This window comes from Bombus affinis, chromosome 11 (assembly GCF_024516045.1).
Source record: "Bombus affinis isolate iyBomAffi1 chromosome 11, iyBomAffi1.2, whole genome shotgun sequence".
NCBI classification, from domain to species: domain Eukaryota; kingdom Metazoa; phylum Arthropoda; class Insecta; order Hymenoptera; family Apidae; genus Bombus; species Bombus affinis.
In genome coordinates this window covers 8,669,866-8,685,178 of record NC_066354.1, presented here as the reverse complement: position 1 = coordinate 8,685,178, position 15,313 = coordinate 8,669,866, and the positions used below count along the sequence as shown (strand labels likewise).

The 15,313-nt window shown below is 42.5% G+C and overlaps 3 protein-coding genes across 4 annotated transcripts in view; 2 read left to right on the top strand and 1 right to left on the bottom strand.

Moving 5' to 3' along the window:
- The window catches only part of LOC126921859 (uncharacterized), a 116,769-nt gene that overhangs the window by 8,935 nt on the left and 92,521 nt on the right, over window positions 1–15,313 (bottom strand). For both annotated transcript variants that reach the window (XR_007712579.1, XM_050733832.1), the window contains exons 3-4: window positions 2,346–2,599; window positions 9–820 (exon numbers count right to left, since the gene is read on the bottom strand). Coding sequence is in view for 1 of the 2 variants with exons in the window: in XM_050733832.1 (XP_050589789.1) it covers window positions 9–820; window positions 2,346–2,513 (980 nt within the window). In the remaining variant the exon portion in view is untranslated. The remainder of the gene's footprint in view (window positions 1–8; window positions 821–2,345; window positions 2,600–15,313) is intronic.
- Window positions 3,593–8,327, top strand: LOC126922328 (outer dynein arm-docking complex subunit 4-like). Its single transcript, XM_050734810.1, has 5 exons — window positions 3,593–4,198; window positions 4,495–4,815; window positions 6,484–6,910; window positions 7,202–7,465; window positions 7,557–8,327. Exons 1-5 carry the CDS (start codon window positions 3,958–3,960, stop codon window positions 8,182–8,184), a joined length of 1,881 nt encoding a protein of 626 aa, XP_050590767.1. The 5' UTR covers window positions 3,593–3,957; the 3' UTR covers window positions 8,185–8,327.
- LOC126922327 (outer dynein arm-docking complex subunit 4-like) lies at window positions 11,183–15,172 on the top strand (the record flags this gene model as incomplete). Its single annotated transcript, XM_050734809.1, has 3 exons — window positions 11,183–11,646; window positions 12,703–13,304; window positions 14,070–15,172. Coding segments are annotated over 3 exons (2,169 nt in total), but the record flags the coding sequence as incomplete, so codon positions are not given.

The window sequence follows — 15,313 nt, the reverse complement described above, 5'->3', positions numbered from 1 at the left end:
TTACCAACCTCAAATGATTTCTCGGAACGTTGTGAATATCCTTGTACACCAGGTGTAGCCTGACGGTATCCGAATGCAAATCAGCTCGAATCATCCAGGCTTGTTTGTCACGATCGTAACAAGGAGTTGCTGGTAGCACCGAAGGTCCTCGAGCTTGCACGGCGACTTCACAGATGGTCCTAGCTTCCACCATCTCCAGGGATACCCGTACCACACCTTTGTGCGCGATTTCCGACCATCTGACACGCGTATGCCAGCCAAACCCGCATCGTTCGGCATCCGACAGATCCTCGATCTGCCCCGAATCGATTCTACGATCTCCTTCGCCCAAGGCCACGCTGTATCTCACCCTGCAGCGATGATCGAAACCGCTCATCCTCATCAAATAGACGCTGATACCACTGTCGTGGCCACGGTAACCTTCCAACTCCTTGTTTCCATTAGGATAAATTACTAGGTTCCAGTCAAAGCCACCGAACGCGAAATAATCGGTTTCCAGCTTGTTAGATTTGGATTGTCCAGCTGGGAATGTGCTGCTGGGCATCTTAAGGTCGGTCATGTAGACGGTTCTCACGTTTGCCATTGATAATTCCAGTTGAAACTCGCCGTTCGTGTCGGCGAAGTTTCGGCTGTAAAGGTCCGACACCGGGATGTAGTTCCGGTTGCCCTGGGCAGGCGCCTCGTACGTGAATTTCACTCGTTTTCCGGAGAAACCTTCGTTCATCGAGAAATGTTCCCGATTCAGCAGGGTGAACGTGAAGTCCACGTAGACCCGTAGGTTTCTCGAGGCCCCGCGCCATACGAGATACGCGCCTAGAACCTAAATAACGAAAAGAGATTTCTAAGTGAATTTACGTTGGTTGGTTTAGTTGGTTATTTTGGCTTCAGATAGATAGCGAATCGAAGTCTGGAAGGAAATAGTTTGTAGGTCGTTCTTTAGCTGATTTTTATGCGCTTCTAAAGAATTTGGAAAGCATTGTTACAGAGATCAATGCAAAGTGGTAGACGGTTGGATCAAAGCATCACGTATTTTACAACTAGGTCAACTACAGATTTGCTTTCGCTTAATCGGTATTTGCAGCGAGAAAATAGACGCTGTGCAATCATGTTAATACGTACTATGAAAACGTGCGCATAATTGTTGCGAATACTTGGTGCAAAAATACATTGTATACAGGATAATAAAGGATCGATAGTTTAGTGTTTTAATTGCTTCATTTGCATCGTTATTATCTTTTCTTTTTTCAACAAAATCAATGTTTTAAATTTAGTTCTTGAAATTAAAAAGCGGATTATTTTATTCGATTTTACTACCGCTTTTTGTCGAGCCTGCAGAGGCTATCGAACGAACGAGCGATGATCGATCGAAATGGACGTTTCTTTTATTTTCAGTCCAACGACTCCAAAGAATCGGCGATTGTATGCGCGACGCGATGCGACGCTGCCTTCGCTGCTCGATGGCGAAGTATTAACGGCCGCTTCGTTAATTTCTGATATTATCGTTATCTAATTACCGAGTTAATCGCTGCATATTTTGCTACGCGCGTTGTATTTACTACAGCGATCGGTCCTTACGTTTAATCGCATTCAAGCTTTTCCAATATCGATTGATTTTTCAGTCTGATGACTCGCGTGCACGTTCGAATTCTGCGCTTAATCAGTTACGCTGTGAGTTTAGTTTCTTCTTGCTGTTTAGAGAATTTTTATCGCTACACGGTGCTGGATAAAAAAGAGAAAACAAGCTTACCGTAAGCTAACGACCCGGAAAAATTTCTTTCCTGTCTCCTATATTTCCAAAGTTTGTTCGAATAAGAAACCAGATATTTGTTTGATCGAAGTTGCTTAAATCGTGACTGAAATATTCGTTCGTGTCGAAGAAAGAAATTGAATTCATTACATGTTCCATCAATGAAATAATAACGCGTATGTTTGTATGCAAATGAATAGCCAAGTCGTGGCAATAAATGTTTCGCCACGACTCGCTCGGAGTAGGATTACGAATTGCAAATGCGAGTGCAACCAGAGAGTTGCCTCGTATTTCAGAGGGAAAAGATGACGAACATTCGTGATCGTTTTGTGGTTGTTTCGCTGGGCGCAACTCTTCAAATAGTTCCGATTCATTAGCTACGATCGATTCGCGATTTTATCGCTGGTTTCTCATTGATGGCAACGTGTTACTTTCCAAATTAATTAAATTCATCTGCACTCCTATCGTTTTGCTGTTTATCTCGTCGCCTTATTATTTTACCAACGACTATTTAATAAACGCGTGAATCGAGATAAATAAACAGGAATATCAGGCTGAAGGAAGAACATGTACGTTTGCCACCCTGTACATATATCACCTTGTTTCCACGCGAAAATGCGACGGACCATCGCTGGAAGCCGCAGACGAGCTCCTTGCTGGTGACGTCTCTTTCAGGGTCTCGTACCACACTCCTGGTGACGACGAAAGAGAAGACCCGCGTGCTGCTGCTATCAGGCAGCTGCGCGAATCTGTATAGCAAAGCCATCACCGCATCTCGAGGGCACAGCTAAACCGATGGTCCACGATTACTCGACGTCTCTATCTGAATAAATTCTTTGCTTCACCAGTATCCTGCAATACAATTCCATAAATATCTTTCTTTATTATACTCGACTAATTACATTTTACATTCAGTTAGAAATTCAATCGAAGGACCCGATAAAAGTGCGACGTACGTACCTGAGTACGTAGTATCGGATAAGTACGTGATCGCAATATTTGGGGATCAAAGACGATTATTTTGAGCAACAAACGTAAAACGACGCTAATTTACTTTGTAACGAATACGTTTGTCGTTATCTCGAGTTTAAACACAGATATTTAGTATTCGAGGTTGCGATTATTACGAAAGCTTTCGCGATAATAATAAATAATTAAATAATGATAAATAATTAAATAATTTAGACATTAATATTTCGCGGTAGTGGCTGATAAACGTGATAAACGACACAGTGAAACGGAGGGCGTAAGAAGGAACGCGCGGTCTGATACTTTAAAATTGGTGAAGAGAATGGAAGAAAAGCTACGCTCGTAATTCCTCTCCCGTCATTCGGATATAATCCGTCGACGCGCGTGACAATTAATGCCACAAAGAGCTTTACGTGCGTGCTACTATTTTAAAATCGAAAGCGGATTACGTCCGTTCGTTGCATCTCGACTCAAAGGGAGCTTGCGCGTTCGCGCGACTCGAAAATCGCCGACAACGAAACTTTTTGCTTTGATCTAACTCAAGGCGATTTTCAAATCGTGTCCATTTCCCTTATAAATGTTTAACGAATGGAGTGGCTGGAAGAAATGTTGGTCGAGAGTATATTTGTGTAAAACCTTTTATTAGTAGATTTGCTTTACTTTATTGTAGGTGCTTTATTATAGGATCACAGGTGCACTGGTGTATCGTTTCATTCGGAAATAAATTTTTATTAAAGCAATATTGTCCTTCAAAACGCTCTGTTTCTGTCCAGATAAATCTGCCCCTTAAAATATGTTGCGTTTTTTTCAAATACTCTAATAAACATCTATTTTCAATTTGCCATATCGATAAATAACACGAAGAAAAAGCGAAAGGACAGGAACAAACTCGAGCTTTTTGATGCAATAGCTTGAATCATTCTACGAACCATCTTACACACGTGTATCGAAATCGGCTGATATCATGCAGAACCAGCTGACAGAAGCTTTTGTTCGCTTCCACGGACGGCTACGAAGATTTCGGGAAACATGTGATCGCGCAACCGATCACTCTTTTCCAAATCCACGGTGCAAAATTCACGAGTGAAGAGCAGCCTTCTGCGCTCCATACGGATTCTTCTAAATTCTCTGACTTCAATATCGATCCAAAGCACAGGTTAGAGCTTCAATACACTGCGACGCCAAACATTCTTCGAACGATTTCTCGTTTTCTTGTCCAGGAAGATTAGATTCCTAGCAAGATGGTGAAAACGAAGGACGACGAGGGTCCCTTGTTCTTCAGGGACGGTATAGTTTACCGAGAATGGGGCTACCGGCTGTCAAGCCTCGAGAGATACCCTCTTGCGGAGATGTATTTCGAGAAGGCGATTCAACAGGGCCAGCAAAACGATCTTAGGACATACGTTGGCCTCGGAAAAGTGCAACTTAATTACGCTAGGTTCCGCAGAGCGTTGAAAACCACCGAGAAATGTCTAAAATTAGGTTAGATATTACACGTTCTGAGAAAATGTTCGTAAGATGCTCCTCATAGAAATTCGTAATTTGAAATCCGAGTATTTGAAAATTCGAATTCCTTCGAATATCAAGTTTCAAGCATCCTTCGAGATTGCTATTGTCAACGATACCATAAGGCAAGGAATATATATTTCGAATGATTTCCATACTGTAACTTGGAGTCATGAGAGTACGTTCCATAGCTTTTTCCGTTCTCAAAGTTCATTTCTATGGCAGAGTTAATTTTCGAACGAGCAGCGCTGAGTTGCTGCTGGACGTTTAAACGCAATTAACTCGCTGTTTCCCGAGATTGCTTTCATTTCCAGATCCGACCCATTCCCATGTGAAGCACATGCAGTTGCAGACGCTATTTTACATCGGCGACTTCGAACACAGTTTGGTACACGCCCATCAGGGTTACCAGAAGTATCCAACTACGTTCTTCCAGCATGGGATATTGCGAGGTAACGAAACCATCGAGGACTGTATCGGCTTGGATACCGAACCTATGACGCTCGAACTCCTCTCTCCGTGGATACGAGAGCTGCAGATATATCGAGAATTGCTGATCGAGAAACTCAAAGAGGAAGTGGACGAGCTTGCAGGTAAGGATGAACGATGTACGATAATTTCTTTAGAAATAGGAAAGCTGAGTAGGAAAATTTGATAAGTTTGAAGAAGTTTAACGATTAGTATGAGGTGGATAGGTCCTCATAGGGCTGCTGTTATATAGGCCGAGATAGGTACTGCTGTTGGTGTATGAGAGGAGATTTATGTTTGCGCACCGGGTAGGCTTCTTCTCAGTTAGAAATCGTGGAGAAAAAATGGGACTACCGGGATTTGAACCTGGGTCTTGAACGTTCGTAACCAACGGCGCTAACCACTGCTCTTTTTTTTTTTTTTTTTTAACTTTGTTTGTTAATTCCAGGTTTTTTACATATTTGTTTTTTACATGATTTTTTTTCCAGAATAAACGCTGAATTCTAATTGTAGGGTGGTACAGGCAAAAGTACCGATACGCGACGGTACGACGTAGCCATGCATTATTACATTTTTTTTTGTTTTTTTGTTTTTTTTTTAAGATTATTATTGTGCCTTAAATTTAAGCCGCTGTTGCGCTGTGCTTATGTATGATATTTTAATTTATGTCCTGAAAGCCTGGACGCAAACTAACCACTGCTCTATCGTCGTCCGGTCATAGCTTGCTGTCGAGTGCCGCTACAAGTATTATAATAAATAAGCTTGAAATAGGATTTAAAAGTATCTGTCTCGATAGATGTTTGGCAAACTTCAGAACGCTAGGGGCAGTCAATTTAGCAGCGTGAAATGTGCGGACAAAACTGCAGCGCGAGTATAATTCTTAAGTTGTGTTGCAACTTCCTGATTCAAGGGTTTCAGTGTTCGCAGCAAACCTGCTCCCACAGGCGAACAGAGTTAACAGCTTTCGCTCTGCTCGTCGACTCGACTCTCCGTTTCGCGTACTAATTGGACTTTAACTTTTCGTTTCGGTCGGAAAGATGATTTTTCGTGACAAAAAAAAAAAAAAGGAGCAGAAGAATGAAAAGAGGATAAAGAGAGGAAATTGAAAAGCAGAAACTCGTTAGAGCATAATGTCGTTCGTTAAACGTTTTAATTTTTCCTTTGATCGTCGCGGTGGCTGCAACAACTTGCCGCTGGCGTTGTTCTCACCACGTTCAACGAACGATACCCGGTGCGTTCTATCGTCTTGATAAATCAGGAAACGCGAATGCGGAAGTGATAAAAGTGGAACCTTGACTAACACTTTAAAAAGATAATTGATTCTACCTTAATGCAGCGGTAATCAATCCTGCTTTGCTCGAAATTTTAGTCCGCCATGCTATCTCGGGAATATTTCACTGGCTCAGCAAACACGGTCTGTCGGGATTTCATTTGAGACTGTAATAAGAGTCGGTCGCCTTTATGCGACGCTTTTGTCTCTTGTTCCGGCCGACGTTTAATCCCATGCGATACGGTGTAGATACGCAGGTAGCACGATGATTCTTCGAACGATCAATTTCTCGTCTCTATTCCACTCGTGACGAAATGTTCATCGCGATTCGCAGAATTATTTCTAGACACTTTTATAGATGTTTAATCGAACACCGTACAAATAGTACGACTATGAATGAGAATTTACATAGTAAGCGTAAAAATGATCATTCCATTACTAAGATACGTAGCATAAATCAGAGTAAACTACCCTCCCTTGTCCTTAAAAAGTAGCGAAAATCGAGAATTATATTATTCTCTAGGCATAGAAGAGGAACAAACAAAGTTCAAAGTGAATTACCCTGAAGCTCGAGCGGAAGCCGATTTCAAAAGGATGCAGCGTATCCTCGGGCACATATATCTTGGTTACCTGGCGCACGATAACGAATTTTTGCAACACCTGGCCGAACATCCGGAGAAACTGGAATCCCCCAATAAAGAGACCAGCGTGTTGCTTCATCAAGTGATATCGAGGAATTATCGGAGAGGTATCCGTAGGCAGAACGTGTTGCGAATGCGACGACCACTTTACGTGATGATGTTCGAGAGTAGATGCATACCTCCGGGTCACAGGAAGATGTTGGAGAATGAGAAGAAGCTGAGGAGGAACCTTATCATTATCCAGGCAGACTTCCTGTTGCATCGCCTGCACGAAATTAGAATGCGAAAAGACTACATCACCTTTTTTGGGTGAGTCGTTGGTGAACGAGAATCGAATTCTCTTCACGCTTGGATATCTTCTTGAGAAATTTTCTCGAATACTTCTCCGCGAAGAACGTAGATGCTGGATAACTCAGAGGTGATAAAAGTATGATAAGAACGAGCTTGTTTTGAGAATTTTTGAAAAACAGCAGCGGAAATTCAGGGAAAGGATAGGGAAGCGGTAAAGAAAGTAAAACGGAAATAGCTTCCGATTTCTTATTCTAGCTAGGAATTTTAAGTGGTGAAAAAATAATTCGATATATATCCGATTTCTTTCAGAATGGTGGACCGTGTGAAAGACAAGTTCGACTCGTACTCGCTGAAGATGTTTCCTCTAAAGGAGAAGTGTCTGCACGCGCTCTACAACATGGTCGCGTGGACCTACATAGACACCCGCGATTTATCGAAGATACAGAGTAGACAACTTAAGAGAACATACTTGAAACATCATCTGGGAATTCGAGTTGCTGAGCTACCACGCGACAGCGACATTGGCTGGTTAAAAGCGACCGATAGAAAAGAAACTCTCAAGACCTACCGCAGGTTTCTTCTTTTTCCTTCGCGATATATATTCCTCTAAAACGTACTAAATATTCTATATTAAACGTTCTTCCGTTTCATCTTTAAAATCTAGAAGGCTAGCCATGGCCTCGGAACCTTTGGAGCTAGCTTGGCTGTTTCACGAGTTCTCGAAATACTTGATAGACATCCGTCGCTACGATCTGGCCAGATTCTATGGTAAAAAGGCTCGAGACATGGGACAGGAAGCAGGCAACGAGCAGTGGATGTTAAATTCTCAACATCTCTTCATTCGGATCGAAATCAGTCAAAATTACCGCAACGAAGCGAAAGAGGCGGCTCTTCTGGCACTGTCCAGTGCTAAGAAGCTTGGCCTCGACTTCCTCATCGACTTCTATAAAAACGCGATCGAGGTGATCGATGACATGGACATGGAGAAGTTGTTGGCGTTCGACGCGATCGCAGCGAGGCAGCAGCTGATATTAAATTTAATGCCAGACGATATGAAAAGCGAGGTGGATTTTCTTTGGAGACGGATGGACGCGGTTCCTGCGAACCGTAGATTGTCGGTGATGCCTGGCTGCAAGCCCGTGGATCGCAAGTTCAAGCTGCCCTGCAAGAGGATGACCATATTGCCTAGTCCTCCGCGAGACCCCGAAAAAGAGGCCAGGAAAGCTCTACTGGCGCAATACGAGTCCTCCAAGGACAAACCTAGTTTCGCGGACTTCGATGAATATGAATAACGTTTAGAGTCTGCAGTCTCGTAAATGTCGATCCTGTTCGTCTTGAACGGTTGACTGTGTCACCAGGTTCGCGAGTACGAAGCATAGCCTGGTCGGTGAACGAGAACCACAGCTTTGTCGAAGTGCTACAAGTTATACAAGAACGGACTTAACGTCGTGTACCTTGATGAATATGAATGGCAATGATGAAGCGTAAAGTTACGAGTATAGGTACTAAGTTTCGTTGATCTCCGATAAGATTTTGAGGACTTTGAGAAGTTGAAACTGTTATCCTTGACAAGTGAGAAGCATATACTTGTTATAAACTTTTGGACCAAGATCGGACCAGCCTTCGTTGCACTTGGCTGGTTTCGAACTATAAAGCCTCGGAGATAGATACGAAATTTCGATACGCGTTTAGGAAGCGAGAGTTTAAGGAAGTCGAAGAGGTTGGAACCGTCGTCGAATCGATAAATGAAAAACGAGGATATTGCTGGCTGTGCGACAGAGAGAATGGGAAATTTCTTTGGATTTTTTCGCAGTCGAATTTACGATTAAAGCTTCGGAACTTCGAAAGAGAGTGGCGTTTAGCGTTCGAGTGAATTTTTCTCGGTTCTTTAAGGAATAATCTTAAACGTTCTGGCGGTGCCGCAGTGTCGATATTCTTGAGAATGGTTCTTTGAAAGCGGAATGAGTATGACATAGCGCCGTATTCGCCAGTCTGTAACGCTTTATCTCCGCCTTTAGGTTTGCCCCGGTGAAAAAGATAGAATTGATGGTAGCTGGATTTTCCGCGCAGAGTCTGGAAAATTGCGCCAGCTAATAGGATAAGTTCTCTCGTTGTCTGCTTGCGCTCTGTTAAATGGATAGTTCAAGTTCCTCTGTTGAAGTCCATTGCGAAAATCCGATTGCAGATCGATTAACAAAATTTGCGTTTAGTTCGCGAACCTGTACGCTGTTAATGTAATTGTATAAATTTAGCTCGCGACTGTTTCATTGATTTTTATTATAAAACGATTACTCCCGCTTGCAAATTCACAATAATATTCATTCTATTTTGTGTGTGTATGTGCATGCGCGTAAGAGGATTTAAAAAATATAAATCGATCTTTTAAAAATAGCTGAAATTATAGTACAATCCAGATGCATAAAGCTTCCCGTTTATATTTTGAAATATCGTAAAATCATTGGCAAACTTCAAAGTACCATAATCATGGCAAAATTCAGGCGAGATTTCAACCAGACAAACGTCAGCGTCAGTTTAAACGTTGATGGCGGTCCTCGCGAGCAGAGGCCCGAGAGGCAACTCGGAGGATTTGAACGATACAAGAAAAGCGGTGGAAAATGCGGAAAGTCGCGCGCGTCTCGATCACAAGAAAAGCGATTGCAAGGTGGTCTCGAAGAATAATCGAGAATACGCGCAATCTTTGCATCGCGAAGCTGATCAGCTATACCGCAGGCAAGATCTGCCAAATTTTTATATTTTATTCCCTTCAAAAGATTCTAAGAGGCTAACCACTCCGCCCAAGAAGTAACTTTTACAAATTGGACAGTCGACGTCTTCAATTTCATTCACGAACTTTCGACAGCGTAATTTTCCAAGCAAATCTTTTCACTTTAAAACGCGACCTTGTATAGCGTTCGTATATCGCGTTACAATTTATTTTGTAAATGTTGATACACCGATGCTTTGATAGAATTGAATTTTTCGAGAATACAGGCAACGAAGCGTAGAAAAACGGACGATGCAGGTGGTCGTGTTTGCGTTCGTTTTGTTATCAACGTTCTACTATCGTTTTATCAACTTTCTCTTCGGATCGAGTGGAAATTTCAAACCGAAAGTCGAAATAGAAACTAAACCGCAATTATTGGAATTGTTTCGCTTGAAATTTAATTGCGCGCTTTGGTCAGGCCTTTACTACGCATCGATTTCAACGATTTCATCAGCGAAATGAATTTATTTTCTTGAAATGGCCGTACAGACTATTAGAGAAACCGTGACCGTATCGTTTAATTACTTTTGCATAATTAATCGCACGGTTTGACCAGGCTGAATGTTCCGTCATTAAAGACGTCATGATAGAATTATGTCGGTGACAATGTTAGCTCTCGCATCGAAATCCAATTGTCTTTTAGTATGTTGCGTGTTGTTGAAATTTAATACGTTACGAAATGGATTTCACACATACAGATGTGTATCGTAATTAATGGATTGGGTTTCGTTCATTATACGTGCGGTAACGTTATTTCAGATCGTTAAAGTGATCATCGATAAACTCTCGTTTGTTAATATTCAAATTGTATTTCGATTTAAGGTAATATTCTTCGATAATATGTTCAAAGGTAAAAATCTTCAAAATAATCTCCTCCGCAGCTCCAAATGAAGGCGAAATCTAAGCGAAGTGAATGTTTCGAGCTGTATAAAGTCTTTGATATGGTACGTTCGAGGGAATTACAGAGGAATTACTGTAAACAGCTTCAAAACCACACGAATTTCACGCGATATAATTTCGAACGATCGAATACAGTGAAATTACGAAATCGGATAATCTTTGCCTGCGTTATTACGCTCGTGCAAATATTACAAATTCTTTGTCATACGATCGGTAAGCAGACACGGTAGCACGTGCAAAGCTCGAAACCGAAACCGAAACCCGAGCGATAGAACGTCCGAGGAATTTACAGACAATCGTATTGAAACGCAATGCACCATGTACGTATTCGTCTGATTGAAACTATGACAAAGGATTAACTGAAAACTTTTCATTGGTTACACATCTAATTAAATTTCCTATTTCCGTTATAATCGTATTTAACAAAGAGCGATTGGCGTGTGTCAGCAAGCGCCTGTTCCAACCGTTGTATTTTCCATAATTTCTGGCATTTTGCGCGTGTACTTCAGGCGTCGGTTAATTATCGAAATTAGCTCATCGCCACTGTACACAAGGTAACGACCGATGACGCGGTGTTAAAGCGTTGTTTAAACAGACCCTTGTCCTTTCCCCGTGATTAATCGTCAGTCCATTCCGCCGTGGCTAAGCGAACGAATTTTGAATGTTGCATCGCAATTTGCAGCGGTGATTACGAGTCGGCATTAGTACTGTATCATAGAGCAGCGAACTTGTATCCGAGGGACAGCAGTCACGGTGTTGCGGCTAGGAGGACCGCAGCGACGATAAGCTCTTGCAATAATCCGTCGAAAGCTTTGCGGAAGGTTTTACCCAGCTCCGGAGAGCGATTAACGGCTGCCCTATGTCCGGAAACCGCCGCTATAATGGCGAACGAGCAGCTGAAGAAGTCGCCCGAACCAATGTCGATCCCCGAGGTACTTAGGTACGTTACAAAATTTATTACCGAGTACGTGGAAAAATTTCGAAGCCGAGAAAAATGTTATCGAATCTTTTGTAGTAAAATCGAATTGAAGAAAATTTTAACTTTCTATTTCTTTCATGGGAATTTCTATTTTGCGAAAACGACGATTTTGTACGATTGTTTGTCGCGTCAAGCGTTTCGAAATGGAAATTCTAACATGTTCGACTAATAATGTGGATAACATCGGACTAAATTATTAACAAGAAATATCGAGCGATAGTACGTAATAGTAGGCGAACTGAAACTTTGTGCGATTATCTATTGCGAATGATCGAGTTTCAAGGGTTTATTAAAGCCTAGAACAGTGAAAAATTAGATTAGAATATAAAAGATCGAATTTAGCTATGCAAAGTTCAAATCAAATTGTTCGTGGAAATCACAGAAGGCGAAAGATACGATAGCTTGTTGATTTATTTCATTTACCGCTAATGGGATTCTGATCCATCTAGTTGGTAGGATTGTAGTCTGGTAATGTAATAGACGATGCACGGTATTCATGATTTATGCGAGAGCAATCTATCTATAAGATGATATATTCATGCCACCTGTAAGACGATTGTCTACGTAAATTACGGTCTGCCAGATCTGTCTATTCTATGAGAACCTGATCTATACCGAGTATGATATCAATGCGCCTTCAGACCATGATTAAAGTATTCGAAATGTCGGGATAACGATTCGAAACGTGGCTGAGAATACGGATCCTGACGTCAATAGGAACGAGGATGGGAACCTCAGGGAAATGAATCGAACGTCTCAATGCGAATCGAGGCAATTAAATCATTTGCATAAAAACAATGCTCAATGGAATAGGTTCTATCTTGTTACTGTTTTCCAATTTATACAACAATAGTCTAGGAACTCGATCTTCCAATATCTAAAGATATCTGACAAGATTTTCTGCTAATATTAGCACTAGAATTTCTATTTAATTCTAGTCTAAAATTGACTAGAATTTCCTCTACATTTTTTTTTATTATTTATCATTCTTTACCAAGTTTTCTATATCAATCTAATTACAAAACGACCGCGTTACTTAGGGTAGGCTGATATTATATCAGCCGATAATTCTCAAATGAAAAAATTCTCAATTTCCACGCTTCAGGGACTGAGGCAAAGATCCTACGAAATAAATGATTAAACACTGCCCTTTCCTCCAACCCTTAGCTATTTCGACAGCCACAAAAGCTACTGGAAGAGCCTTCCATCTCCTCGAATCTCCAATACTCAGCTAGCAAGATCCAAGATGATGTTCAAACAATTAAACAATCTTGCTGAGACTACATTGAAGAATCTAGAGGCGTCCTTCGAGTCTGGAAAAGTATCCATCGCTCTGAAGATCACTCAGGAGTTACTCGTGCTATCGGAGGGCTTGCACGACCCTAGTCGTTATCAGATAGCTGCCTATCATTATTTATCCTTGATCCATGTGGCCGTGGGAAGACACGATCGGGCAGTATGTAGCGTATCACGTTTGATACGCTTGTCGAAGAGTACCGGGGACGTGGTTCAGATCTGTCGGTCATTGGTGACCTTGGGAAAAGTGCATCTCAGCTTTGGACACCTCGACGCAGCGGCCAAGGCATGGGAGTACTTGTCCAAGCACTTGAAAAAACCGATTCCCGTGGCTTGGATCAAACACGAGATCGGCAGATGTTACTTGGAGACTGGAAAATATGAAAAAGCAATGGAAATGGGTTTCAGGTGCGTGGAAGCGGCAACAAAAGCCCATTCGAAGAAGTGGATGCTTAATGGAAGGCTGTTGCTAGGTACGCATTTGTGGAATTCATTTTTTCTCTGAAACTTATTACATTTGCAATTTGATTTGGATCGATCTTATGACGCGTGATATCGCAACTGTCATAGAAGAATATTAAAATCGCGAGTGTCGTAGAAATTTAGTAAGATGGAAGAATAAATCGTCGGCGATCCAATGATCTGCGATTGTCTCGGTCTACTATATATTGTCTATTGTGCTACAATTTGTCTATCCGGTGGTTTAGAACCTATTTAGCGCATCAGACCTCTGGTAGAACTGGCTACAGTCGGACGTCGAAATCAATTTCCACACGAGTACGATTTACACCCGAGAGCACGGAATGTCGATAGGGATAACGGTTACGAAGGTAGTCCGGGTTGTTGGTCTGTGGGAACGCTGATACCGCTCGTTCCACTCGAATTACAATTAGTATCGCAATTTGATCACAGCGATAAGGAAAAGAGGCGGACGTACTACGTTTTCGAAGGAGACAAAATTACAACGTTTGCTTTAATCGTAAATAACATGTTATTAACTTATTCATCATTTTTACACATCCACTGCATAAACAGATTCTTTCTCCTCGTTTCTCTAATTTTCTTCTTCCTCTTCCGTAACCATTTTGAAATACCTTACGCGAGCGTGTGTTCTTTGTTCGCGTTGCGATCTCAAGCACTCGTCGTCAGTTTGAAGTTTCTTTTGATCGTACGCTGCAAATCATTGGCATCTCTCAACGCAACGCTCCGATTCATTCTTCTTTGATTTCTTTTTCAAGGTCAAAGCCTAGCGAAGTTAGGCAGATTCGTGGAATCGCTGGAGGAGCTACAGATAGCGGCGAAGATCACCGAGGAAGAGGGTGATACCCCGATGCTGTCCTACATCCGCGATCTTATCGACCAAGTGGCGCGCGCCCTCCGTAAGATCCCGTTCGAGAACAGCCACTGGGAGGTCGTCGAGTCGGTCATCTCTCACGGCCAAAAAGCCAAGCAAGATCTGAGTCTGTTTGTCAGCCGCAAGGGAACGGTGACAACTACGGTATTCTCGCAGAGGAAAGCGATTATCGAACGAAGAGACGATTCCGGCAACGAGGACACGTCGGTTGACGAAGACGAGGAGATAACGACGCGGTCGGACAAGACAGCGAATTTAGCCCGCAGTTACCGTGAATATACCGCTCGATCGGATCTCGAAAAGGAACGGTACATTTCTCAAGGTGGTGCCACGTTCAGAGTAGATATCGAGAGGAAGAAAATTTCTCCTTCGTCTTCTAGCTCTTCCTTAACCTCTCTTATATCCACTATCGATGCGCGAGAAGAAGAAAGTAGGACCATTGAAGATAATTTGGAGAAGATAGCGGATAGAGGAGGAGACCACGTACAGGAGGAGGAGGATACGCCGAAGCGTGAAAATAATGGCACAGTATCCGGAAGAAGCGTGAACACGATGGCTACGTACGTCATAGAGGAGGAAGGATCGATGTTGGAGAATGTAAAACAGGCGTCCGGTAACGAGGAAGAGGATAGCGAGAAAGCGACGGACAGAGGATCCTGCAAGTTGGTCGGGTACGAGGATAAGATCGGGGAACAGAGAGGGGATATGCTAAATGCTCTCCGCGTGATCGAAGAACTGGGAAAGAAGGACGAAGTGGAATTGTTGGAGATGCTCAGGGACATGCTGTTGTCGACCGACGAGAAAGGTCGACCAGACGATTTAGGGAATTCGGGGGATGGCTTCCGGACGTCGAGATCCGGCGCGGATAGGCAGAACGAGGTCGTGGCAAGTCGTTCGATCCGGACGACCTCTTTGCCGTCGAGCCCTCGCAAGTGTCACGCCGATGGCGATTTTCGTGATTGTGCAATGCCTTTGGAACTTAATTAATGTTAATCTTTTCATAACTTGTTCGCACGATCGTGTAACTTTTGGCAAACGTAGAATATTTACTGGTGATGTATCATTTTGTTCTTTTTCTCTGTGGGGAAAAGTGAAGGATGGTAACATGGAAAACACGAGGCAGGTTTT